Here is a 22,565-nt window from a genome sequence, read left to right as displayed (position 1 = left end):
CCCCGGGTGCAGGATCGGGGTCCCCATGTGCGGGATCGGGCCCCTCAGATGCGGGATTGGGGTCCCCGTGTGCAGGACAGGGGTCCCCACGTGCGGGATCGGGGCCCCCATATGTGGGATCGGGGTCCCCCCGCGTGTGCCCCCCACCCTGCACAACAGGGTGACCCAGGCTCGGTGGGTGCTGCGTCCCCATCCCACTTCCTAAAAACGGGACCAAATCCATGTCCCTGAGCCCACCGGGCCGGTGCTGAGACCTGGGGGGGGACAGCACCCCCCCATTCCCCTCCCCGACCTGGGGAGGGGTCTCTGCATCCCCCAAGCACCCCACGCGTCTCCCACCCACGCGTGGGCAGCACCGGAGCGTGTGACCGGACCCAACCAGGCGCCGCGCACACGTGAACACACGTGTCCCGACGCAACTCAAAAGTGGGGGGGTGGAAGGGGGGGGGGAGGGGGGCTGGGTCCCCCTTTTGGGGTGGGACTATGCAAACGAGAACCCCCTTTATATCCCCCCGTCCCCGTCCCCTTCGCCTCTCTGCCCCGGTGGGTGCCCGAACGCGCAGGCGGGGAGACGAGCACGGTGGGACCATGCGGGTGCACGGGGTGATCGCGGTCTTGGGGACCCTCCTGGTCTTGGCTACGGCTCAACGGCGTAAGTGGGGGTTTGTTTTTTTTTGGGGGGGGGGGATGTGGTTGATGGGGGATGGTCTTGGCCGGTGAGGGGGCTCGCGGGATCCGGGGGGCAGCAGAGCTGCCCCCCGGATCCCGCGAGCCCCCTCACCAGCTGGGATGATCCTCACCCCCCCAGGAATTACGGGGTCCTTTCAGGGAGCAGACCCCCCCCCTAGAACCCCGAATCCCCTGGGTGGGGGCTGCTTGGAGACCCCAGGGGGTGGGGGGGCTCATTGTGGGGTCCCCATCACTCTCTGTGGGATACGGGGGTCCCCATCCCTCTGTGTGGGTGCTGTGAGGGGGGAGGGACACCCCCTCATCTGTTTGGGAGTGGGGGGACATGGATGGGACCCCCACGAGTGGGGTGACCTGGTAGCCCCTTGTGAGTGGGGGGATGTGGAGGGGACCCGGCAGCTCCGTGTGAGTGGGGGGGGCATGAGGGGGGACCCGAGAGCCCCCTGCGAGTGGGGGGCGCTCACCCCATCCCGCCCGGGGCCGCCAGCGCCGGCTCAGCTGAGAGTCACATGAAAAGGCTTTGGGCAGCGCCCGACGCCATGTGATGGGCTTTGCCCCGCGCACAGCCTGGCCCGAGCCCGTCACGTGGCCCCCGGGGTCCCCGAGGGTCCCCACGGTGCAGGGTGGGGGATCCGGCTGGAGATGCCCCATGGGGGTGGCATCGCATCACCAGGGACCTCGCTGGCGGGTCAAGGCGGTGGGCGGCCGCCCCACGCGGGTGCTCCGGGTGCCACCCGTGCACCGTGTCGCCCTTCTCCCGCAGGAGCCGGTGGCCGGAGCCGTGGCCGGAGCCAGTGGTGGAGCGGGCGGCCAGCACCTTTCCGGAGCTGGGACACGGGGCTGTACCGGCCGTGGCAGGAGGGGACGGCGCGGCAGCGGGACTGCTGGCGAGGTGAGCGCCAGGACGGGCGCCGGGCATCGCGCCGGCCCTCGGTGCCGTGGCTGAGCCGCCGTCCTTGTGCCTGGCAGGTGGCGACGTCACCTTCGACATCAGCAACGACGCTCCCACCATGGCGGGCGCCGACGCCACCTTCTCCATCGCCGTCCGCTTCCCCCACACCCAGGCGGTGCTGCCCGACGGCCGCGTCGTCTGGAACCAGAACTGCACCGTCAACGGTCAGCGCCCGCCCGAAAACCCCCCGCCCCGGCACCCGGACCCCCACCCTGCGCCCCCCTCACCCTCTGCTCCCCGCAGGCACCCGCGTCGCCCAGGGTGAATCCGTCTTCCCGGAGCAGCCGGCCGAGGGCGCGGATGGCGTCTTCCCCGACGGGCAGCCGTTCCCCGCCAGCGCCGGCGACAAACGTGGAAAATTCGTCTATGTCTGGTGGACGTGGGGTGAGGCTGGCACCGACCCCCGCCGGGGCCTGGAGGGGTCCCCGAGCAGCATCTGACCCCCACCCGGTCCCGCAGGGCGCTACTGGCAGGTGGTGGACGGCCCGAAGTCGCAGCTGACGGTGGGCACCGCGGGGGTGCCGCTGGGCTCCTACACCATGGAGGTCGTCGTCTACCACTACCGCGGCCGCCAGAAGTTCGTCCCCATCGGCCGCACCAGCACCCAGTTCAGCATCACCGGTGGGTGCCGGGGCTGGGGTGGGCTGGCATGAGGGAACCCGGTGCGGGCGGCCGAGCTGATGGTGCCCCGTGTGCCCCTCCAGACCAGGTGCCCTTCGCGGTGGACGTGTCGCAGGTGGAGGACGCGGCGGAGGGCGACGGGCGCTTCGTGCGTAACCGCCCCGTGGCCTTCACCGTGCGGCTGCACGACCCCAGCAGCTACCTGCGCGACGCCGACATCTCCTACTCCTGGGACTTCGGGGACCAGAGCGGGACCCTCATCTCCCGCAGCCCCACCGTCACCCACACCTACATGGACACCGGCTCCTTCGCTGCCCGCCTGGTGCTGCAGGCTGCCATCCCCCTCAGCCCCTGCGGCACCTCCGTGGCCCCCGTCGTGGACCCCACCACCGGGCCGTCGGCGGGACCCACGGCCACGCAGATCGGCGGCACGACGCCGGCTGGGCAGAGCACCGCTGGGGCGCTCAGCACCGGTAAGGGAGCACGGAGCCGCCCCCGCTGTGGGTGCCCGGGGGTCCTGGGGGTCCCCCCTGCCCTTCACCCTTGCTCTGCCCGCAGCACCCGCAGCCTCCGACTCATCGGCAGAGACCACGGGGGGATCGGCGGAGGTGCCCACTGACCCCGCCGTCACCGAGCCCGTCACCCTGGCACTCAGCACCCTGGTGGATGCCGCCAGCGGAGCCGCGGGTACCGATCCCGCTGCTGTCTCCATCACGGTGGCTGCCGACTCTCTGCCCCCCACCTCGGCCCCCACCGCCGCGGAGGGAACGGTGGCTGCAGGTGGGTGCTTGGCCCGGGGCAGAGGGTGACGGTAACGGTAATAACCGTCCGGTAACAGGGGCTGGGGGGGTCCCCGAGAGCACAGCCCCCCCTCGCCCTTCCCCAGCCCCTTCCCTGCCTCCTGCTTCTCCTGCAGATATGGAAACGGCTGGAGCCACGGCTGATGCCACAGCTGGAGCCACAGCTGGAGCCGTAGTTGAAGCCATAGCTGGAGCCACAGCTGGAGCTGTGGTTGAAGCCACAGCTGGAGCCACAGCTGGAGCCACGGTTGGAGCCACAGCTGGAGCCGTGGCTGATGCCACAGCTGGAGCCACAGCTGGAGCTGTGGTTGAAGCCACAGCTGGAGCCACAGTGGGAGCAACCGTGGGAGCCACAGCTGCATCCCTTGCTGCTGCCACAGCTGGAGCCACCGCTGCTGCTGCCGGCAGCGCCGAGCCGCTGGTGCTGGTGAAGCGCCAGGCGCCGGCCGCTGATCCCACCGGCTGCATCCTGTACCGCTACGGCACCTTCTCCACCCAGCTCGACATCGTCCGTGAGTGCCGGGCTGGGGGGCCGGGGGGGGTCTGGGGGGGTCCGAGCCCGCTCCGACACCGCGTCCCGTTGCAGAGGGCATCGAGAGCGTGGCCATCGTGCAGGTGGTGCCGGTGGTGCCAGAGGGCAGCGAGAGCAGCGTGGAGCTGACGGTGACGTGCGAGGGGAGGTGAGGGCAGCCGGGGGCGGCGGGGGGGGTGGTCCTGGGGATGGGATGGGGCTGGGGGGGGGTCCGCAGCGCTCTGACCCCCCGCCCGCAGCCTGCCCGAGGAGGTGTGCACCGTGGTGGCGGACGCCGAGTGCCAAACAGCGCAGACGCAGACGTGCTCGGCGGTGGCACCGGCGCCCGGCTGCCAGCTCGTGCTGCGCCAGGACTTCAACCAGTCCGGGCTCTTCTGCCTCAACGTCTCCCTGGCCAACGGCAACAGCCTGGCGGTGGCCAGCACCCGCGTCGCCGTCGGAGGTGGGAGCGCGGCCGGGGGGAGATGGGCTGGGGGGGTCCTGTGGGACCTGGGGGTGCTGAGCTGTCTCTGCCCGCAGGTGCCGCGCCGGCCGCTGGCAGGACCACGCTCTTCGTGGGGCTGGTGCTCATCGCCGCCGCCCTGGGCACCGCCGCCTACACCTGCAGGTCAGGGCAGGGGGGGCACCGTGGCACGGGGGGTCCCCCACAAGCTGGGGGCTGCCGCAGCCCCCCCGGCCCCGGCACTCACCGTCTCGCCCCGTCTCTGCCCCACAGGCGTGTGAAGTACAACCCGCTGCTGCCCACGGCCCCCCCGGCCCCCCGGCCCCGGGGGTGGCTGCCCCCCAGCTCTGCCCTCCGCCTCCTGCTGCGCCAGGCCTTTGGGGGGGCCCCCAGCGGCGAGAGCAGCCCCCTGCTCCGTGCCAACACCATCTAGGGCCCCCCCCGACCCCCCCCAGCCCTCGGGAGCCAGGGGGGGACATGGGCAAAGGGGGGGCACGGGGCACGGGGCACGCGTGGCCCCGTCCTCGCCACCACCGACATTAAAGGCTCAGCTCAGCCGGTGCCTCTGTCTGGTTGTGTGTCTGGGGGGGTCGGGGGGGGGGGTCGGAGGGGGGTCAGGGGGTCCTGTGGGGGGGCTGAGCCCACTGCCCCACAGTTGGCACAGCCAGCGCCCATCTCACCATCAGCTTTATTACTGCAAGAGGCACTTGAAATTGGGGGGGGCGGGGGGAAAATAAATAGGGGGGGGGGGCCTGGCAGGGCAGGGGGCACAGAAAGGAGCCTCGGGCAGCCCCCCCAACCCTGGCATGGCACCCGCGGGCTCTGAGCACCCCTGGGTGCGGGGTGGGGGGGCACAGCTGCCACCCGCCCCTGCCGAGGATACAGGGGGCTGTTGGTCCGCGGCCCTGCCTGGGTGCAGCTCGGGGGGGCTTTGCCCCCCCCCCGGACCCCTCAGGCCTCGGGGGGGCCCTTCTTGAGGCCGAAGAAGCCAGAGGAGCGGGGGGGTGCAGCCATGAGCATCGGCGCCTGGTTCTTGTGGGTGATCCTGATCTGCAAGACAGAGGTCGGGGCTGGGGGGGCCGGGGGGGGCCCCACACCCCGGGGGGGGTCCCCGAGGTGCTCGGTGAGGCCGGGGGGGGTGGGGGTCCCCGTACCGTGCAGGGGGGCTGCATCCAGGGCTCCCCGTCGATCTGCATGGGCAGCGGCTTCAGCGTCCTGCGAAAGCGTGACCCCCCCTGCAGCTCAGGGGCTGCCCCGGCCCCCCCATCCCCCCCCCGCCCCCCCGGCCCCCCCCTCACCGCAGGGTGATCTCGGAGCAGGTCGCCAGCCGCGTCCCCGCGCTCTTCAGCCCCGTGTAGATCTGCCCCATCTCCAGGACCCCCTCCAGCCCCACCACCTCCAGCCGCCGGTCGCTCAGGTCTGGGGGGGCACAGAGATGGGGGGGGGGAGTGCAGAGATGGGGGGGCACAGATGGGGAGAGGGCACAGAGATGGGGGCAGAGAAATAGAGGGGCACAGAGATGGGGGGGGCACAGAGATAGGGGGGCACAGAGATAGGGAGGGGTCACAGAGGTGGGGAGGGGGCACAGAGGTGGGGAGGGGGCACAGAGGTGGGGAGGGGGCACAGAGATGGGATGGGGGCACAGAGATGGGGTGGGGGGCACAGAGGTGGGATGGGGGGCACAGAGATGGGATGGGGGGCACAGAGGTGGGATGGGGGGCACAGAGATGGGGGGGTCCGGGCAGTGCTGAGGGAAGGGGGATTGAGGAAAAGAGGGGAGAGGGGTCCCGGTGCCGCCACACGCACCCTGCACGCACATCTTGAGGGTCTCGGCGTCGGTGACGGTGGCGGGGGGGGGGCACGGTGCCCACCACCCCCCCTCCGGCCTCCCCCAGCGCCCGCCGGGTCTCGCCCCAGAGGTTGGACCCCCCGTAAATACTGGGGATGTTCAGCACCGCCAGTCCTGCCAGGGCCCCGCTCAGCTCCAGGGGGGTCCCGCCGCACTGGGAGGGGGGGGGATGCATGTCAGGGGGGGGCGACCACCTGCCCCGACATGCAACCCCCCCTCCCAGTGCGGCGGGACCCCCCCTCACCTCCACGCTCACACACTCCTTGAGCCTCTTGCAGGTGGCGAAGATGCTCTCGGAGGTGGCGAATTCCAGGTACCAGAGTTTGTTCTTCATCCTGGGGGGGGAATTGGGGGGGGCAAAGTGGGGGGGGGACGAGGTGGGGGACACCATGGGGACGGCCCTTCCCTCCCCCCCCACCTGCTGTTGAACTTCTCCGGGTATTTCTCCCGCATGACGTGGAAGCGGTGGGCGATGGAGGCGTCCTGGGGAGGGGGGGGCAGGGGTGAGGTGCTGGGGTGGGGGGGTGTAAAGTGCCCCCCCCCAGCCACCCTCTCACCCCACGCACCACCCCGATGGAGAAGTAGTTGTTGAGGATGTCGTAGGGCACCGGGTCGCCCGTGGCGCCCGGCTCGGTGGGCAGCACCTCCAGCCGCCAGCGGTCCATGTGCACCAGGCGGCCGCCCTCCAGCTCCCGCAGGATCTTCACCAGGTCCTCCCCCGCGTATCCTGCCGGCAGGGGAGGGTGGGATGGGGTGTGTGGGGGGGGCATGGGGTGCCTGTGCCCCCCCCCCAAAGTGCTGCCCCACTCACCCCCTCCCCAGTGCAGGCAGCGGGCCAGGTCGTTGCCGGTGCCAAGGGGCAGCACGGCCACGGGGGGCCGGTGGGGCAGGTTGGCTTTGTCTGCAAGGAGAGGAAATTGGGGGGGGGGTTAGATCAAGGGGGGGTTAGGTCAAGGTTGGGGGGGGTCTAGGGGGGGGTCAGCACCCACCGATGGCATCCAGGATCCAGCCCACGGTGCCGTCACCGCCGCACACCAGGATCCGAAAATCCGGCACGTCCCGGAAGAAATTGAGCCTGGGAGGGAGAGGATGGGGGGAGTGGGGTGGGGGGGGGGAGTGTCAGGGCAGGATCGGGCCCCCCCATCCCCCCCATGGCACCCCGCTGCCCCCCACCCCGCTCACCCGGGGGTGGGTCCTCCCTTCTGCAGGTTATAAACCTGTCGGGGGTTCAGCAGATACTGGAACTTCCGCAGCACCCTGGGGGGAGAGGGGGGGCTGGGGGGGGGCTGGGAGGGGCCAGGCCGCCCCCCTCCCCCCGGGGCCACCGGAACGAGCCCCCCCGGCCCCCCCAGACCCCCCCTTACCTCTCCCCCTGCTTCCCTCCGCTCTTGGGGTTGACGAAGACGAGGAGCGGGTGGGTGTTGGGCACAGGGCTGACCTACGGGGTGGGGGGGTGAGGGCTGGGGGGGGCACACGGGGGGGCACACACACACGGGGGGGGTCGCGGCTCACCCGCAGCGCCTGCCCCTCGGGGGTGGCAAAGACCTGCGGCGTCTCCTCCGCCGGCGTCCCGCCGCCATCCCGCTGGCTGTCCTGCCGCTCCTGCCAGCACCTGCCGGTTACGGGGGTCCTGGTGGGGAGGGGGGGCCCTCACCCACCCCCCCAGGGCCCCACTCACCAGTAGGACGGGGTAGATGGCGGCGGGGGGCAGGACGTGGTCCCGCAGGACCCCGCAGTCGCAGGCGGGGGGCACGAGGGGGAGGCACTCCTCGTGGATCTGGGGGGCAGAGGGGGTGAGGGAGGGCAGGGGGGGTGTGGGGGGGTCTGTGTGCCCCCCCCGCCCCGCGATGCACCCACCCTCAGGTGGCACCAGACGCAGTGCAGCCCCGTCAGGCACTGGAAGCTCTTGATCTTCTTCTGGCACATGGCACATCTGCCGCCCTCGCAGCCGCCCTTCACCCACACGTGGGCCTGGACCTGCGCGGCCCCCCCATGGCACGTCACAGCACGGCATGGCACGGCATGGCATGTCATGTTATGTCACAGCACATCATGCCACATCACGTCATGTCATGCCACGTCATGGCACGTCATGTCATGCCACATCATGGCACGTCACATCATGTCACGGCACGTCATGGCATGGCATGGCATGTCATGGCACATCATGGCACGGCATGGCACATCACATCATGTCACGGCACGTCATGGCACATCATGGCATGGCATGGCATGGCATGGCATGGCACATCACATCATGTCACGGCACGTCATGGCACATCATGGCATGGCATGGCATGGCATGGCATGTCACGGCACATCATGGCATGTCACGGCACATCATGCCACCCCACGGCAGGGGCACGGGGGGCCTCGGACACTGGGTGTCCCCCTGCTGTGCGGGGTGGGTGGACAGACGGACAAACGCACAGGCAGACACACAACTCGGCAGAGGAGCAGACGGACAGACGGACGAGACGCAGGGAGACGGATGGGGGGGGCGGGTGGAGCAACCAAGTGGACAGCAGGATGGACGGGTGGACAGACGGACAGGCGGGCGGATGGAGAGATGGACGGCTGGGTGGATGGACAGGCAGATGGATGGACAGACAGACGGACAGGCGGACGGACAGACAGGCGGACGGACGGCTGGCGGCGGGGGCCACTCACGCCGGCCTCCTTGCGGGACTTGGCGTAGGTGCTGATGCAGCTGGGGGGGGCCCGGCGGGCGCAGCGCTCGTGGACCGTGAACTTGCAGACTGGGGGGGGGAGATGGGGCGGGGGCTGCGTCCTCATCCTGATCCCTGTCCCCATCCCATCCCCATCCCGCCCACAACCCCATCCTGCTCTGGTTATCATCCCTGTGCCCACCACGTCCCCATCCCAACCCCATCCCATCCTGTCCCCATCCCCAGTGCATCCCTGTCCCATTCCCATCCCATCACTGCCCCTACTACATCCTCATCCTTGTCTCCATCCCCATCCCATCCCCATCCTGTCCCGTCCCATCCCATCCTGTCCCCATCCCGTCCCATTCCATCCCATCCTGTCCCATCCCATCCCGTCCCGTCCCGTCCCATCCCATTCCCTCCCGTTCCGTCCCGTCCCATCCCGTCCCATCCCATCCCATCCCATCCCCATCCCATCCCATCCCATCCCATCCAGTCCCGTCCTGTCCCATCCCATCCCATCCCATCCCATCCCATCCCATCCCATCCCATTCCCTCCCGTTCCGTCCCGTCCCGTCCCATCCCATCCCATCCCATCCCATCCCGTTCCGTCCCGTCCCGTCCCATCCCATCCCATCCCCATCCCGTCCCATCCAGTCCCGTCCTGTCCCATCCCATCCCGTCCCGTCCCATCCCATCCCATCCCCATCCCATCCTGTCCAGTCCCATCCCATCCCATCCCATCCCCATCCTGTCCCATCCAGTCCCGTCCTGTCCCATCCCATCCCATCCCATCCCATCCCATCCCATCCCATCCCATCCCATCCCATCCCATCCCATCCCCATCCCATCCCGTCCAGTCCCATCCCATCCTGTCCCATCCAGTCCTGTCCCATCCCATCTCCATCCCATTCGTCTTCATCCCACCCATCCCACCCCACCCCACCCCACCCACCGCTCACCAGTGCAGCTCAGCCCCTGCTTGCGCAGCCCCACCAGCAGCGCGGCGCACACGTTGCAGTACACGGGGCGGCTGAAGTGCTTCAGGCGCCACATGTGCTGCCCATCGTCCTTCATGTGCTGGGGGGGACACGACGTGGTCGTGGCGGGGGGGTCCCGGCGCGGCTGGGGGGGTCCCGGCGCGGCGCCACCCCGGCACTCACCCCCTCCAGCCCCAGCAGCACCAGCAGCGGGATGTTGGTGACCCCCCCCCGCAGCCACTCGCCCAGCGACACCGTCCCGCTGCCGTCGTAGTCGATCTCCCGCATCATCTCCTGCAGGATCTGGGGGGCCGGGGGGGTCAGGGGGTGGGTCAGGGTGGGGGGTCAGGGTGGGGGGGTCAGGGGGGAAGTGTGGGGCTGGGGGGGGGCAGCCCCCCACTGTCCCACCATCCCAGCCCCACTCACCGGTTCCAGCTCGGTGACGTCCCAGTCCAGGTACTGGGCCACCCGCATCATCTGGGTGATGATCCGCTCCACCTCCTGCGGGGAGGGTGTCAGCGCGGTGGGGGGGGGGACCCGAGGTGGGGGGGGGGTCCGCCCGCAGCCCCCCCGTCCCCAGCACTCACCGAGCTGTCCAGGAGCCCGTTCCCATCCGTGTCGTACAGCTTGAAGGTGACTGCGGGGGGGGAACACGGTGGGCTGAGGTCACCCCAGCAGCTCCCGGGGACCCCCGAGCCCCCCCCACGGCCCCCCCCCCCCGACCCCCCCACTCACACTCCAGCTTGTCCTCGGGGCGCCCCCCCTCCAGCAGCGAGAAGTAGCAGGACACGTCGTTAAGGCAGACGAGGTCGCTGCCTGCGGGGAGAGACCCCCATGAGACCCCCCGGGGGTACCCAGACACCCCGGGCAGCCCCCCCGGGGCCCCCCCCTCACCTGCCCGGCTGCCCGGGGGGGCCACGGCCCCGCTCTGGAAGGAGGCGAAGAGATGGCGGCAAAGCGGCTCCGGGACGTCGTCCGCCTCCAGGTAACTCCGCAGGAACAGCGTGAACCCCTCGAAGTCGACGCACTTTGGGGGGGGGGGAGAGTCGGGATGGGGGGGCGGGGTGCAGCCCCCCCCCCCCCGCCTTTCCCCCCAGCGGGACCGTCCCGGGGTCCCACCTCTCCCTGCCGGTGCCGCGACAGGGCCCCCCCGCCGTAGAAATCCTGCAGCACGTCCTGCACCTTCCGGCTGCTGTCTGCGGGCAGAGACGGGGCCGCTCGGCGTGTGCACACGCGTGTGCCCCCCACCCGCCCCGCCAACACGCGGGCACGCTTGCGCCGGCACGCAGGTGAGGCTGCCGTGTCGGGCACACGCGTGCACGTAAAGCTGTCCCGGTGCACGCACACGTGTGTGAGGACATCCCTGTGCACGCCAAGCCACCGCCACGCGTGGACACGGACACGTGAAGCCACCCCGATGCGCGCACACGTGTGTGAAGCTGCCCTCGTGCACGCACACGCGTGCAGAGCCACCCTTGTGCGTGCACATGGACACGTCAGGCTGTCCCCATCCGTGCACACGCGTGCAAACCACCCCCAAAGGTGCACACAGACATGTGAAGCCACCTCCACGCGTGCACACAGGTGTGTGACGCTGCCCTCGTGCACGCACACGCGTGCAGAGCCCCTACACACGCACACGGACACGTGATGCTGTCCCCACGCATGCACACGCGTGCAGAGCCCCTACACATGCACATGGACATGTGATGCTGTCTCCACACATGAACACGTGTGCAAAGCCCCCCCTACACATGCACACGGACACGTGATGCTGTCCCCACGCATGCACATGCGTGCAGAGCCCCCCCTACACATGCACACGGACACGTGATGCTGTCCTCACGCATGCACACGCGTGCAAACCACCCCCAAACGTGCACACAGACACGTGAACCCCCCCCCCCACTCACGCAGGTGCGTGAGGCCACCTCCCACGCCCGCACACGCGTGCAGAGCCGCCGGCACGCACGAACACGCGTGTAGAGACCCCCCCCCAAGAAAAAAACTCACACTCCAGGTACTTCTGCAGCTGGGCAAACTCCTGGGGGCTCAAGGTGGCCCAGTCCGGGGTCTCCTCCATGGCTCTGGGGGGGGGGGCGGGAAAGGGGGTGCGTTGGGGGCGTACGCCCCCAACGCACCCCCTTTCCCGCCCCCCCCCCCCCCACGGAAGGGGGGTGTGTTGAGCTTTGAACCCCAGATGGCGAGCAGCACCCATGGGTGCCACCGTGGCATGGCTCCCCCCCCCCCCAAAAAAAAAAAGGATTGAGTGAGGGGTGATGCCCCCCCAGACATTGGGGAGGGGTCCTGGTGGTCGGTGAGACAAGGCGGCTGCTCGGGGGGGGGGACACGGAGCGCTCCCCCCCGCCCCCCCCCCGTGGGGCACCCACGGGGCTGAGTCACGCCGGGTCCCGCCCAGCTCCACGCCCGCGGATGGGGGGGGGGGCGGGCGGAACCGGGACCGGGAGGGCGAGCGGGACCCCCCCCCTCCACCCTTATGCTCCCCCCGGAGCGGGGAAAGGGAGATCACACCCCCCCACCCGCACCCCCCCCGGTTAACGGGGACCCCGCGGCAGCGGCACCGGACGCCCCGTCGCTGCGCTTGGGCATCCCCGGTGCTTCCTCCTCCTCCTCCTCCTCCTCCCCCCCCCGCCCCGGTACAGCCCGGTACGGCCTCGCGCCCCAACCCGGACCCCCCCACACACCCCAAAATCCCCCTCCCCGGTGCATCCCGGTGCCGCCGCCCGACACGTACCTGGCGGGTCCCGCGGCGGCCGGTCCCGGCCCGGCCCCGTGACATCACGGCCCGGCGGGGCGGGGGCGGCACCGGCCGCACGTGCCGCCGCGGAGGCGGGGGGGGGGGGGCCGGGGGGAGCCCCCCGACGGCGGCGGCGGCGGGGCGGCACGCGGGCGCGCTGCCGGTAGCGCTGCCTGCGCGGGGGTCTCGGTGCCCACCCCCCCCCCAGGAACCGTGCCCCCCCCGCCGCTTCCTCCGTGAGCCCCCCGCAGGGCGGGGGGGTGCCCGGGGCACGGTCCGTCCCGGGGGACCCCCCCAGCGGGAGCGGGGGAGGGGGGGCGCAGGGACCGTCGCAGCCCCCCAGGGTGGGGGGGGAGTTGGGGGGGGGTTGCGGCGGAGCGGGACGGGGTGCGGGGTCCCCCCCCGCGCGGAAATCCCCCCGGGGGCGGGAGGCGGCTGCCGCCCCGGTCGGTAACGAAGCGGCGGCGCCCGGGGCCACATCCGCCCCGGGGCGGGGGGGGACCGGGGCCCCCGCGGGGGCAGCTGCGGCCCCGGGGGGGGGGGGGGTCTGGGGGAGACCCCGGCCCCCTCCGTGTCCCCCGACGGGCGGTTGTGAGAGCGGGCGGGGGTCCCGGGGGGGACCCGCACGTGTCGGGGGGGGACACACGGACACGGACGTCGGGGACGCGATGCTCGAGCGGCCCCGGCCGCGCTGGGGGGGGGCTGCGCCCCCCAGCCCTCGGTTCCCGCCCCGCCGCCGCTCCTGGTGACCCTCGTGGGGGGGACACCCCCGCTGCTCCCCCCGCCGAGGCGGGACGCAGCCCCTGACCCCCCCCAGGGCCCCGGGGGGGGGGGGGGTGCGGGACACCGCGGTTGCCATGGCTGATGCGGCGGGGGGGGGGGGGGGGGGGGGGCGGGGAGGGGCTCCCCAACCCGGCAGATCCGGCCTGGGGTCGCCATGGCAACCTCGCACCTCGGGGCGGGGGGGGGGGCGTGGGTGCGGGAGGGGGCGCTCCCCCGGTGCACGCCGGGAATCCCCCCCACGGGGCGCTGTCTCTTTAAAAACAAAATGGCCGCCCGCTCCGCGTCTCTCTTCCGCGGCCACGCCCTGCCGCCCCCGCCCCCGCCACTTCCGGGGCGGGGCCGGGAGGCCGGAAGTGTGTCGCGCTCGCAAGATGGCGACTCCCTATGTGACTGACGAGACCGGTGAGTGCGGCCCCCGCGGGGCTGCGGCCCCCCCGGCCCGCGGGGAACCGGCGCCCTCCGATGCTCGCGGGGCCGCCCCGCTCCCCGTAGGGCCGAGCGCCGCCCCCCCGGGCCCCCCCCCGGGCGCTCGGGGCCCCGTTCGTGCCCCCTCGCCGGGCGCCGCGGGGCCGGACCCACCTCGTGCCCCCGCCCCGCGGCCTGCGGTGCCGCTGTGCCCCCCGGTGCCGGGGCAGGAGGGGCCCTGTGGGGTGCCCCGGGAGGCCCTTGGGGTCTGGGGGTGCCCCATGGGGTCTGGGGGTGCCACGGTTGTCCCGTGGGGTCTGGAGGTGCCCCGGGTGCCCCTTGGGGTGCCCCGGGGCTCCCATGGGGATGTCCCGGTTCCCTCGTGGGGTCTGGGGGTGCCACGGGTGCCCCTTGGGGTGCCCCGGGGCTCCCATGGGGTGTCTCGGTTCCTCCGTGGTGTCTGAGGGTGCCCATGGCTCCCATGGGGTGCCCCAGATGCCCCGTGGGGTCTGGGGGTGTCACGGGTGCCCCTTGGGGAGCCCCGGGGCTCCAATGGGGTGTCTCGGTTCCCTCGTGGGGTCTGGGGGTGCCCCGCGGGGTCTGGGGGTGCCCCCGGCCGACGCGGCGTTGCCGTCGCAGGGAAGTACATCGCCTCCACGCAGCGCCCCGACGGCACGTGGCGGAAGCAGCGGCGGGTGAAGGAGGGCTACGTGCCGCAGGAGGAGGTGCCCGTGTAAGTGGGGCAGGGGGTGTCCCCTGGGCTGGGGCGGGGGGGTCTCCCGACTCCCCCCTCCGGGGCTGGGGTCCGCCGCGCCGGGAGAGGGGAGCGGCGCTGCCGGAGGGTCCCGTCCCGTCCCCGGGCACCGCCACGCCGGGGGCCGCACGCGCCGGGTCACGTCTTGAGGTCTCAGTCTCTTTCCAGGTGCCCGCGCGATTGCCACCCCCTCACCCCTACCCCATAAGCCGTGTGCTGCCGGTACGTATCCACCCCCGCCCCGGTGCCCCCCGGTGTGGCCATGCGGGTCTGGGCCGGCCCGCGGGCACGAGGAGGACCCCGAGCGGCGGCGTGTGCTGGGGTGGTGGGGGCAGAGCCCGCAGGTCCCCCTGGGGCAGAGCCGGACACGGGGGCGGCTCCACATCGGAGGTTTTGCTGGGGGCACCGAGCGTTCCCGGGGTTTGGCGACGGCGTCTTTAGCGCCGCGCCGGGGCCCTTGGCACCGTGGCGGGGCCCGGCGGAGCACCGGCGGCGGGAGAGGCGCCATCACGGGCTCTCGTTCTGCGCAGGTACGAGAACAAATACGTCAAGTTTTTCAAAAGCAAACCCGAGCTGCCGCCGGGGCTGAGCCCGGAGGCCACCGCGGCACCGCCGGGCAAGCAGCCTGGCAAGCAGCCCGGCCGAGCGGAGAGCGGCGAGCCGGGACTGTCCAAAGCGGCGAGGAGGAACTTGAAACGCAAGGAGAAGCGGAAGCAGCAGCAGGAGAAGGGCGAGCGGGAGGCGGACGGACTGATCGCCGCGCTGGAGAAGGCCTCTCTGGCGGGGGGCAGCGGCGGCGGCGGTGGCACCGACGAGCCGCCGGCGGACAGTGGGGCGCCCGTGCCGCAGCCGGCCTGCGGCAGCGCCGAAGCGGAGGCGCCCGCCGCGGAGAAGAGCCGCAAGATGAAGAACCTGCGGAAGAAGCTGCGGCAGGTGGAGGAGCTGCAGCAGCGGCTGGCGGCCGGCGAGGTGAAGCAGCCGACGAAGGAGCAGCTGGAGAAGCTGGGCCGGCGGAAAGCGCTGGAGCAGGAACTGCGGGACCTGGAGCTGGACTCGTGAGGGGGGGGGTGGGGGGGCGCGGGGCAGAGGGGGGGCACCGGCTGCCCGGAGGGAGCACCGGGGCGGGGGCTGGCGGGGCGGGTTGTTTCCGGAACGGTTGGCGTTACAAGCCCGGCGGCTCTCCCGTTCCTCTCTCCTTTCCTTTTTTTTTAATTTTATTTGGGGTGGGGCCGGGCTGCGTTGGGGGGGGGCATAGCCTCCTGCCCACCCCCTCCCCCCCCCAATCCGATCGCCGCGGCCCCGCGTGTTGTGCTGCGGCCCCCTCCTCCCTTTTTAAAAATGATGCAATAATAAAATTGCAGGAGCGACCCGGCGCCGGCAGCTCCCCTCTGGTTTTCCCTGGGGGGGGCCATGATGGTGGCAGAGCCCCCCGGGGGGGCTCTCAGGTGGGCAGGGGCCACCTGGACCCCTCCTGGCAGCGATGGGGGGGCTCTCACCGTGTCCCCCCCACCGCATCCAGCCACAGTGGTGCCACAGTGATGGGGGGGACAAACCTCCTATCGTGCCCCCCCCGTTTCCCTGGTGATCCTGCGGGGGGGCTGAGCCATCCCCTTCCTCCCCAGGGGTGCCAATGGGGGGGCGTGGGGGGTGTCTCCCTCCCCAGGGCTTTCCAGGGGCCTCGGGGCAGCCAGGGGCCTGGACACGGCGGTGAGGGGGGGCCCCTCACCCCAGGGACGCAGCCTCTGGGGGGAGGGGGGTGTAGGGGGCTGGGGGGGTCATGGGGACTGACTGGGTGGGTGCTGGCACCCGTGGAGCTGCTGGGGGAGGGTTGGGCGCACCTGGCCTGGGCAGAGGGGATGCCCCAAGATGGACCACGTGCTGGGGGTGGGCACCCTCTGACCCCCACCCTCATGGCCCGGCACCCCCCTGTGGCATCGGGCACAGGGGCCCCCCTGGCATTGCCCTCCCCAGCCCCCAGCCCCCTCCACCAGCAGGACCCACTTCCTCCAAGGTGGGATCTGGGGGGGTCCCCACCACCCCTTGCACCCCCCTCACCGCCAGCCACAGGGGATGAGGGCTGGGGGGGTCACGCTGGACCCCCACAATGTTCCCTAACGCAGCAGCTGCTGTGCAAGCCCAGCACATGGCGGGGGGGGTGGTTCCATGGTAGGGTGACCCCCTGCCACGCAGTGGGGTCAAGGCTTTCGGGACCCCCCACAGCAGAGGGGGGAGCCGGGCCAGCCCCCCGGTGTGTGCACAGGGTTTGAGTAGGTCCTACAAAAAATAAAAGTGGGGCTTTATTTTCACGGGGCTGGGGCTGCCCCCCCCCAGGCTCCCCCCTCCGTGGGGCAGGTTATGGGGTGGGCAGCAGCAGGGGGGGCACGGGGCTTGCCCCACCATCAGGGGACACCCCAGGCCCTGGGGGGGTCCCCCAACATCCACGTGCCATGAAGCCCCGCCTCCCCTAGGCCACACCCCGGGGGGGCGGGGCATACAGTATCTCATTTGCCTATTTAAAGGGGCAGGCACAGCGGCGGAGGGGGGCCCGGGGGCCCCCAAGGCACGTTGGTGAGGGGTCGGGGGGCTCAGGGGCGGCGGCGGGGCGGGGGGGCGGCGAGGGGCGCGGCGGAGCCGCGGTCGGTGTTGGCGGCGGCGGCGGGGCCCGGCGCGGTCCCGCTCTCCAGCTGCCGGTCCCGCAGGCTCCGGATGTAGCTCTGGGGAACACGGGGGTCAGCGCGGCCCCGCGGCCGCCGGCACGGCCCGGCCGGGGCACGGACTCACCGGGGCCAGCACGTCGCCCGCGTAGCGCTTGACGGGAGGGGGTTTGCGGCGGTAGGTGCCCTCGGCGGGTGCCAGGCTCTGCCGGCGCTTGGCCTCCTTCTGCCGGATGCGCAGCAGCTGCAGCCGCTTCTGCCGCCGGCTGAGGATGACTGCGGGGAGCGGGGGCTGAGCCTGGCACCCCCCGCCCCGGCGGCACGTCCGGCGCCATCGCCGTGGCCACCGCCAGCCCTGTCCCCACAGCCGGCCCCATCACCACCGTCCCCATCCCCAACCTGTTGCCATCCCGGCACCGTCACCATCCTCATCCCCACCGCGGTTCCCACTGCCCCCCGCCCCCCGCCACCAGTCCCGTCCTTCCCATCATCCCAGTCCCCGCTGCCGCCCCAGTCACCATCCCTCTGGCCATCCCACCCCTGGCCCCATCCTGGCCCCCCCATCCCACCCCCTTCATGCTCACCCACGCGCCAAGACCCCCTCCCCGCTGCCCCCACCACCCGGCACCCCCCGAACTGGCCAGGAAGGGGGTTCCCCCAGTGCCCCCCGCCTCACCATCGGTGTGGGAGAAGCCGTCAGCCGTCAGCTTCCACTGGAGCAGGACGGCGAGGAGGCTGAGCGCCGGCCAGGCGCCCAGTACCACCCAGCCGTGCCAGCACAGCGGCCCCACTGGTGCCAGCCGCAACCGGTCGTAGACGTAGAGCACCAGCGCCAGCGCCTCCACGAAATAATCGGCGCAAACGACGACGACGGCGGCGCCGAAGACGGCGGTGGAGAGGATGGTCAGAGCCTTCGGCCATTGCAGAGCCAGGAGGGCGCAGAGCAGCGCCAGCCCCAGCAAACTGCCCGCCGGCACCCACGGGCTCGGCGGCGGCAGCACCGGTGCCGCCGCCACCAGCGCGGCCGTGGCCAGCAGCAGCCCCAGCAGTAGCCCGGTGGTGAAGAGCCCGACGCTGCGCAGCAGCATGGTGACCAGCCCGCAGAGCAGCCCGATGCCCAGGGCGATGCCCGCGCTGGCCTCCAGGCTCAGCTGCGTCTCCAACACCCGCTCCTTGTAGCACAGGAGGAAGATGACGATGGAGCCGAAGAGCAGCCCCGACAGGAACATGATGGCCTTGAAGCAGCGGTACCCTGGCACCGGGACGGGGGGTGTCACCGGGGGCTGCCCTAGTTGTGCCCCCTGTGCTGTCCCTTCTGGCCATGCCCCCCAACCGTGCCACCTCATGCTATCCCTTCTGGCCGTGCCCCCCAACCGTGCCACCTCGTGCCATCCCTTCTGGCCGTGCCCCCCAACCGTGCCATCTCGTGCCGTCCCTTCTGGCCATGCCCCACTGTGTGCCCCACAGCCGTGCCCCCCCGTCGTGCCCCCCGTGATGCCCCTCTCCTCATCCCCCACCGTGTCCCTGCGAAGCCCCTCACCACGTGCCTGCCATGCCCCCGCAGCGAGCCCCAGCTCTAACCCCCCATCAATGCCCCCACCCACACCCCCCGTGCACCCACCCCCGTGCCCCCCCCGGTGCCAGCGCTCACCGAAGCAGCCGCAGACGACGCCGAAGAGGGCACCGAGGGCGCAGAGGGCGGCGGGGATGGGCTCGTAGGGGGGTCGGGGCTCCAGGGCGCAGCGGGGCGCGGGGGGGGCGCCGGGCTCCATCGCCCGGGGGCTGCGGGGGCTGGGGGGGGCCGGTGCTGAGCCCCCCCGCCCCCCCCGCGCCCCCCTCCGCCCCCCCCCGGGGCTCTGCGGGCGGTGGGTGCGCGCCCCCCTCCCCTCACCCACATCTGGCAGCGGCGCCGCGGCGGGGGGGGGCACATCTGGGGGGACCGGCGGTTACTGGGAGCACCGGGCTGGGGGCGCTGGAAACTGTGGGGAGCTGCCGGGGCGGGGGGCGCTGGGAAGGGGCACCGGGAGCTACTGGGGACGGCGAGCGGGGGGCACGGGCAGCTGCCGGGGGGCCGGGCGGGGGCGGCGGGAGCACTGGGGGACGGGACGGGAGGGGGGGGGGCCGGGCGGGGGGCGCCGCTCGGTCCCCGCCGCCCCCGGCCCGTCCCGGGACTCACCCGCTCGCTGCCGGTAGTCCCGGGGATCGCGGTGGGGTCCGGCCCGGCCACGGAGCCGAGACTCCGCCGGGAGCGGGGCCGGGGGCGGTGCGGGGCGGGCCCGGGGCCGGGGAGGGGCGGCCGGGGGGTCCCGCGCGGGGCCGGGAGCGTGGGGCGGGGGCGGGACCGGGGGACCGGACGCTCGTGGGAGACGCCGCGGCCCCGGCGCGGGCCCCCCCGGGCGGGACAGAGGCGCTTTGTGCGCGGGGCACGTGACGGGGTCAGCGCAGGACGCCGGGTCCCTCCCGGGGCGGCGGGAGGGGGAGAACGGCCCGCGGGGCGCTGCCCCTTTAAGGGGCGGGGCGTAGGGAACGACGCGCCCCGCGTTAAGCCACGCCCCCCGGAAGTGGGAGACGGCGGGCGGAAGGCGGAAGGCGGAAGTGAGGCGGGTGAGGGACCCCGGGGGGGGGCGGGAGGCGGCGGCGGCGACCCCCCCCCCCCCGCCGGCACCGGCGCGGTGAGTCCCGGCCCCCCCGGGCCCGCGCTCCCGGGGCTGGCGGGGGGGGGGGTGCCGCACCGGAGCAGCGCCTTTGGGGCGAATTTCCCCGAAATCGGTGTCAAAGCGGCCCTGGGGCCGGTCGGGGGGGGGGGGCCCCGGGGCCTGCCGGGGCTCCGCTGACGCCGCTGTCGCTCGCAGGGCGCGGCGGGATGGCCGTGACTTAGGCCCGGCCGGGGCCAGCGCGGGGCCGCCGGGATGGAGCAGCCGCGGCACCGGGAAGCGGCCGCGGCCGAAGGAGGCGCCGGCCCCGGCGGGAGCCGGGAGCGCCCCGGGGATGGCGGCCGCCCCGCGTGGGACAGCGCCGCCTGCAACGGGAGCTGCGGGCGGCTACCGGCCGCCGGCCCGGGGGACGACGGTGACGATCGCGATTTGCCGTTCCTGAGCGCCGGCGGGTGCTCCTGCCGTTGGCGGGACGGATCCTGCCGCCGCCGGGCCGCCGCCCCGGGGCCGGAGGAGGACGGAGCCGGGAAGGGGCCGCGGCGGAGGCGGCAGCGGCAGCGCTCGGCCCCGAAGGAGGAGGAGGAGAGCGGGCGGCGCGACGCCGGCGCGGACAAACGGCACCGGCCGGTGCGGAAGCGGAGCCGCGGGGACGGGACCGGGACCGGGCCGGCGGCGGAGCTGCGCGGCTGCCGGGGGCTGCTGGCGGCGGCGCTGGCGCAGGCGCGGCGGCTGAGCGCGGGGCCGGGCGGGCGGCTGCTCTGCTCCTGCTGCCGCCTCGGCGGCCGCGACCGGAGCTCGGCGTCCGGTACCGTGCGGGGCTGGGGCCGGCGGGTCGGGCAGCGCGCCCGGAGCGGCTCCCTGCGGGCGGCCCGCTGGCTGCGGAGCGCGGCGGGGCTCGTCCTCCGCCTGCTCTGGATGCTCGGCGCCTTCCTCCTCCTCCTCCTCATGCTGCTGCTGGGCACCCTCCGGCTCGGCTGGCGTCTGGGCACCACCGCGCTGGCCCGGCTGGGCAGCAGCCAGCGGGTAGCTGGCCTGCGGGCGCTCCTGGACGTGGGCACGCTCCGCAGGACGTGGGGGCTCCTCGGGGAGAGCCGGACGTGCCGCCACCTCCGGGACTGGCTGCGGAGATGGCGAGTGCCCCCCTGGGCACCCGCGGGGGTACCCACAGACAGGCCGGGCGACGCGGCGGCCAGCCCTGATGGCAGGGGTCCCGCCGCCAGCTCCGCGGAGGAGGTGACCCGCTTGCTGGGCATGGCGGAGGTGCCCGAGGAGGAGCTGAACCCCTTCCAGGTGCTGGGCGTGGAGGCGACGGCGTCGGACGCCGAGCTGAAGAAGGCCTATCGCCGGCTGGCCGTGCTGGTGCGTGGGCGGTGGGGGGCTCCGGCAGTGGGTGTCGTGCCCCCCCCCAGCCCCAAAACACTGAGGTTTCCTGGTGCTGCCAGGTGCACCCGGACAAGAGCGAGCACCCGAGGGCAGAGGCGGCGTTCAAGGTGCTGCGGGCAGCCTGGGACATGGTCAGCAGCCCGGAGAGGAGGAAGGAGCTCGAGATGTGAGTGGGTGACGCTGGGGGGGCTCTGGGGGGGCCAGGGTGCCCGCGCAGGGTCCGAGCCCGGTGGTCCCCGTGCCCCGCAGCAAGTGGATGGCGGAGAGTGAGCTGGCGCGGTCCGTGAGCGAGTTCCTGAGCCGGCTGCAGGACGACCTGAGGGATGCCATGAACACCATGATGTGCAGCAGGTGCCAGGGGAAGCACAAGTAGGTGCCATGGCAGTGGGTTGGGGGGCCCAGAGTGTGGGGAGGTGGTGTGGGGGGGGGGAGCAGAGGCGGTGCCGCTCCTGTGGGGATCAGAAACGCCTGCCCTCGCCGCAGGAGGTTCGAGATGGACCGAGACCCCCTGAGTGCCCGTTACTGCGCCGAGTGCGGGCAGCTGCACCCCGCCGAGGAGGGCGACTTGTGGGCCGAGTCCAGCCTGCTGGGGCTGAAGATCACCTACTTGGCCATGATGGACGGGAAGATCTACGACATCACGGGTGAGTGCCACCTCCCCGAGCCCCCACACCAAGTGGGTGCCCCTGCCAGGGCGGCTTAACCGCCAGCCGCCTGTCTCTCGGCAGAGTGGGCCGGCTGCCAGCGCGTGGGCATCTCCCCGGACACCCACCGCGTGCCCTACCACATCTCCTTCGGCTCCAGGAGCTCCGGGCCGGGTGGGCGGCAGAGGTGAGTGCCAGCGGGGCGAGCGGTGACGGGAAGTGGCACCGGCTGAGGCCTGACCGCCGTCCCGGTGGGCATGGAGGGGCAAAACTCTGAGGGCCCCCCCTGACCACCCACTGTCCCCCCCGCAGGAGCACCTCCAAGGGCAGCGCCACCGCGGCTGCCGACCTGCAGGACTTCTTCGCCCGCGTCTTTCAGGGCAGCTCAGGACCGATGCCCGGGGGGCCCTTCCCGCCGCCCCCCGCGCCCCCGGGGGCAGCAGCCCCCCCTGGGGTGCCCCCCAGGGCCGAGGGTGGTGCCCCCAAGGGCGACGCGAAGCACAAGAGGCGGAAGAAGGTGCGTCGGCCGTTCCAGCGCTGAGCGGGGCCAGGCGGACGGCGCTAAGCTGGGCACAAAAAGGGCTTTTTCGAATAAAAAAAAATCTATTTTTCTTTTTTTTTTCTAAAAAAAAGAGACGTAATCTCTATATTTAAAGAGTAAGCAGGGAGCTTGGCCAAGGCGAGCTGAGCTGTGCCATGCCTCAGAGCTGGCAGTACCAAAGAGCCCGGCGGTGCCCGGCTGCCGAATCTCTTCAGGGTCAATGCCAACGTTCAAGTGCCACCCTCACAGCTCGCGGGGCCACGGCTGCTGGAGCCGCTCCGGCCCCGCTGCCGCGGGGTCCTGTCCCCTCCACGCCGGTGCTGGGGTGGGGGGAGCTCCCCACCCCCCCCGTAAGCCACGGCTGCGGGGCCAGCGGTGCCAGGGGTTTGCTGAAGGGGCTGCCATGAGCCCCCCCGGCTGTGCTGCGCCCCGAGGAGCTGCGGCTGGGCAGCCTCTG

At 72.6% G+C, this 22,565-nt stretch overlaps 5 protein-coding genes across 9 annotated transcripts; 3 read left to right on the top strand and 2 right to left on the bottom strand.

The window, feature by feature from the left end:
* The first annotated feature begins 588 nt into the window (after positions 1-588).
* On the top strand, positions 589-4,467 carry PMEL (premelanosome protein). Of its 5 annotated transcripts, none has more exons than XM_086628555.1 (12): positions 589-652; positions 1,451-1,579; positions 1,657-1,803; positions 1,883-2,023; positions 2,099-2,260; positions 2,344-2,733; positions 2,819-3,040; positions 3,279-3,572; positions 3,647-3,740; positions 3,832-4,034; positions 4,112-4,199; positions 4,308-4,467. In XM_086628555.1, the coding sequence occupies exons 1-12, from the start codon at positions 589-591 to the stop codon at positions 4,465-4,467; spliced, it is 2,094 nt and encodes a 697-aa protein (XP_086484681.1). The 5 variants fall into 5 exon arrangements, with proteins under 5 accessions (XP_086484681.1, XP_086484679.1, XP_086484680.1 ...); XM_086628553.1 differs by having other exon boundaries at positions 3,147-3,572; XM_086628554.1 differs by having other exon boundaries at positions 2,344-2,751; positions 3,195-3,572.
* Positions 4,468-4,985: 518 nt separating this feature from the next.
* On the bottom strand, positions 4,986-12,310 carry DGKA (diacylglycerol kinase alpha). The gene is given in 25 exon segments (XM_086628502.1): positions 4,986-5,084; positions 5,189-5,249; positions 5,333-5,453; positions 5,841-5,892; positions 5,894-6,037; positions 6,128-6,218; positions 6,302-6,366; positions 6,450-6,610; positions 6,695-6,784; positions 6,873-6,958; positions 7,066-7,140; positions 7,248-7,321; positions 7,396-7,495; positions 7,542-7,660; positions 7,741-7,860; positions 8,554-8,642; positions 9,515-9,632; positions 9,716-9,835; positions 9,959-10,033; positions 10,120-10,169; positions 10,268-10,348; positions 10,427-10,559; positions 10,652-10,728; positions 11,546-11,619; positions 12,288-12,310. Coding segments are annotated over 24 exon segments (2,271 nt in total). The 5' UTR covers positions 11,616-11,619; positions 12,288-12,310.
* Positions 12,311-13,426: 1,116 nt separating this feature from the next.
* PYM1 (PYM1 exon junction complex associated factor) lies at positions 13,427-15,291 on the top strand. The gene is made up of 3 exons (XM_086628571.1): positions 13,427-13,475; positions 14,118-14,211; positions 14,763-15,291. The coding sequence occupies exons 1-3, from the start codon at positions 13,445-13,447 to the stop codon at positions 15,289-15,291; spliced, it is 654 nt and encodes a 217-aa protein (XP_086484697.1). The 5' UTR covers positions 13,427-13,444.
* Positions 15,292-16,817: 1,526 nt separating this feature from the next.
* Positions 16,818-18,658, bottom strand: LOC147526536 (transmembrane protein 198-like). The gene is made up of 4 exons (XM_086628560.1): positions 18,538-18,658; positions 17,563-18,138; positions 17,014-17,162; positions 16,818-16,946 (listed from the first exon to the last, which is right to left on the bottom strand). The coding sequence occupies exons 1-4, from the start codon at positions 18,656-18,658 to the stop codon at positions 16,818-16,820; spliced, it is 975 nt and encodes a 324-aa protein (XP_086484686.1).
* Positions 18,659-19,795: 1,137 nt separating this feature from the next.
* DNAJC14 (DnaJ heat shock protein family (Hsp40) member C14) lies at positions 19,796-22,108 on the top strand. Its single transcript, XM_086628501.1, has 6 exons — positions 19,796-20,899; positions 20,983-21,089; positions 21,173-21,292; positions 21,407-21,567; positions 21,652-21,754; positions 21,880-22,108. The coding sequence occupies exons 1-6, from the start codon at positions 19,796-19,798 to the stop codon at positions 22,106-22,108; spliced, it is 1,824 nt and encodes a 607-aa protein (XP_086484627.1).
* Positions 22,109-22,565: the final 457 nt, after the last annotated feature.

The sequence above is a fragment of the Tauraco erythrolophus genome, chromosome 31 (assembly GCF_009769465.1).
Source record: "Tauraco erythrolophus isolate bTauEry1 chromosome 31, bTauEry1.pri, whole genome shotgun sequence".
Lineage (NCBI taxonomy): Eukaryota > Metazoa > Chordata > Aves > Musophagiformes > Musophagidae > Tauraco > Tauraco erythrolophus.
Note: the sequence above shows the minus strand (reverse complement) of the source record. Positions and strands in the feature narration are given on the sequence as shown.

What these genes read in the sequence shown, in the direction of transcription:
- PMEL (XM_086628551.1), top strand. Translation starts at nt 589, where the DNA reads ATGCGGGTGCACGGGGTGATCGCGGTCTTGGGGACCCTCCTGGTCTTG. An exon ending in CACCCAGCTCGACATCGTCC is followed by an intron (nt 3,573 to 3,646) that starts GTGAGTGCCGGG and finishes GTCCCGTTGCAG; the next exon opens with AGGGCATCGAGAGCGTGGCC. An exon ending in CACCCGCGTCGCCGTCGGAG is followed by an intron (nt 4,035 to 4,111) that starts GTGGGAGCGCGG and finishes CTCTGCCCGCAG; the next exon opens with GTGCCGCGCCGGCCGCTGGC.
- PYM1 (XM_086628571.1), top strand. Translation starts at nt 13,445, where the DNA reads ATGGCGACTCCCTATGTGACTGACGAGACCG. An exon ending in CTATGTGACTGACGAGACCG is followed by an intron (nt 13,476 to 14,117) that starts GTGAGTGCGGCC and finishes TTGCCGTCGCAG; the next exon opens with GGAAGTACATCGCCTCCACG. An exon ending in CCGCAGGAGGAGGTGCCCGT is followed by an intron (nt 14,212 to 14,762) that starts GTAAGTGGGGCA and finishes CGTTCTGCGCAG; the next exon opens with GTACGAGAACAAATACGTCA.
- LOC147526536 (XM_086628560.1), bottom strand. Translation starts at nt 18,658, where the DNA reads ATGGAGCCCGGCGCCCCCCCCGCGCCCCGCTGCGCCCTGGAGCCCCGA. An exon ending in CGTCGTCTGCGGCTGCTTCG is followed by an intron (nt 18,139 to 18,537) that starts GTGAGCGCTGGC and finishes TCCCGGTGCCAG; the next exon opens with GGTACCGCTGCTTCAAGGCC. An exon ending in CGGCTTCTCCCACACCGATG is followed by an intron (nt 17,163 to 17,562) that starts GTGAGGCGGGGG and finishes CGCTCCCCGCAG; the next exon opens with TCATCCTCAGCCGGCGGCAG.
- DNAJC14 (XM_086628501.1), top strand. Translation starts at nt 19,796, where the DNA reads ATGGAGCAGCCGCGGCACCGGGAAGCGGCCGCGGCCGAAGGAGGCGCC. An exon ending in AGGAGGAAGGAGCTCGAGAT is followed by an intron (nt 21,090 to 21,172) that starts GTGAGTGGGTGA and finishes CGTGCCCCGCAG; the next exon opens with CAAGTGGATGGCGGAGAGTG. An exon ending in GAAGATCTACGACATCACGG is followed by an intron (nt 21,568 to 21,651) that starts GTGAGTGCCACC and finishes GTCTCTCGGCAG; the next exon opens with AGTGGGCCGGCTGCCAGCGC.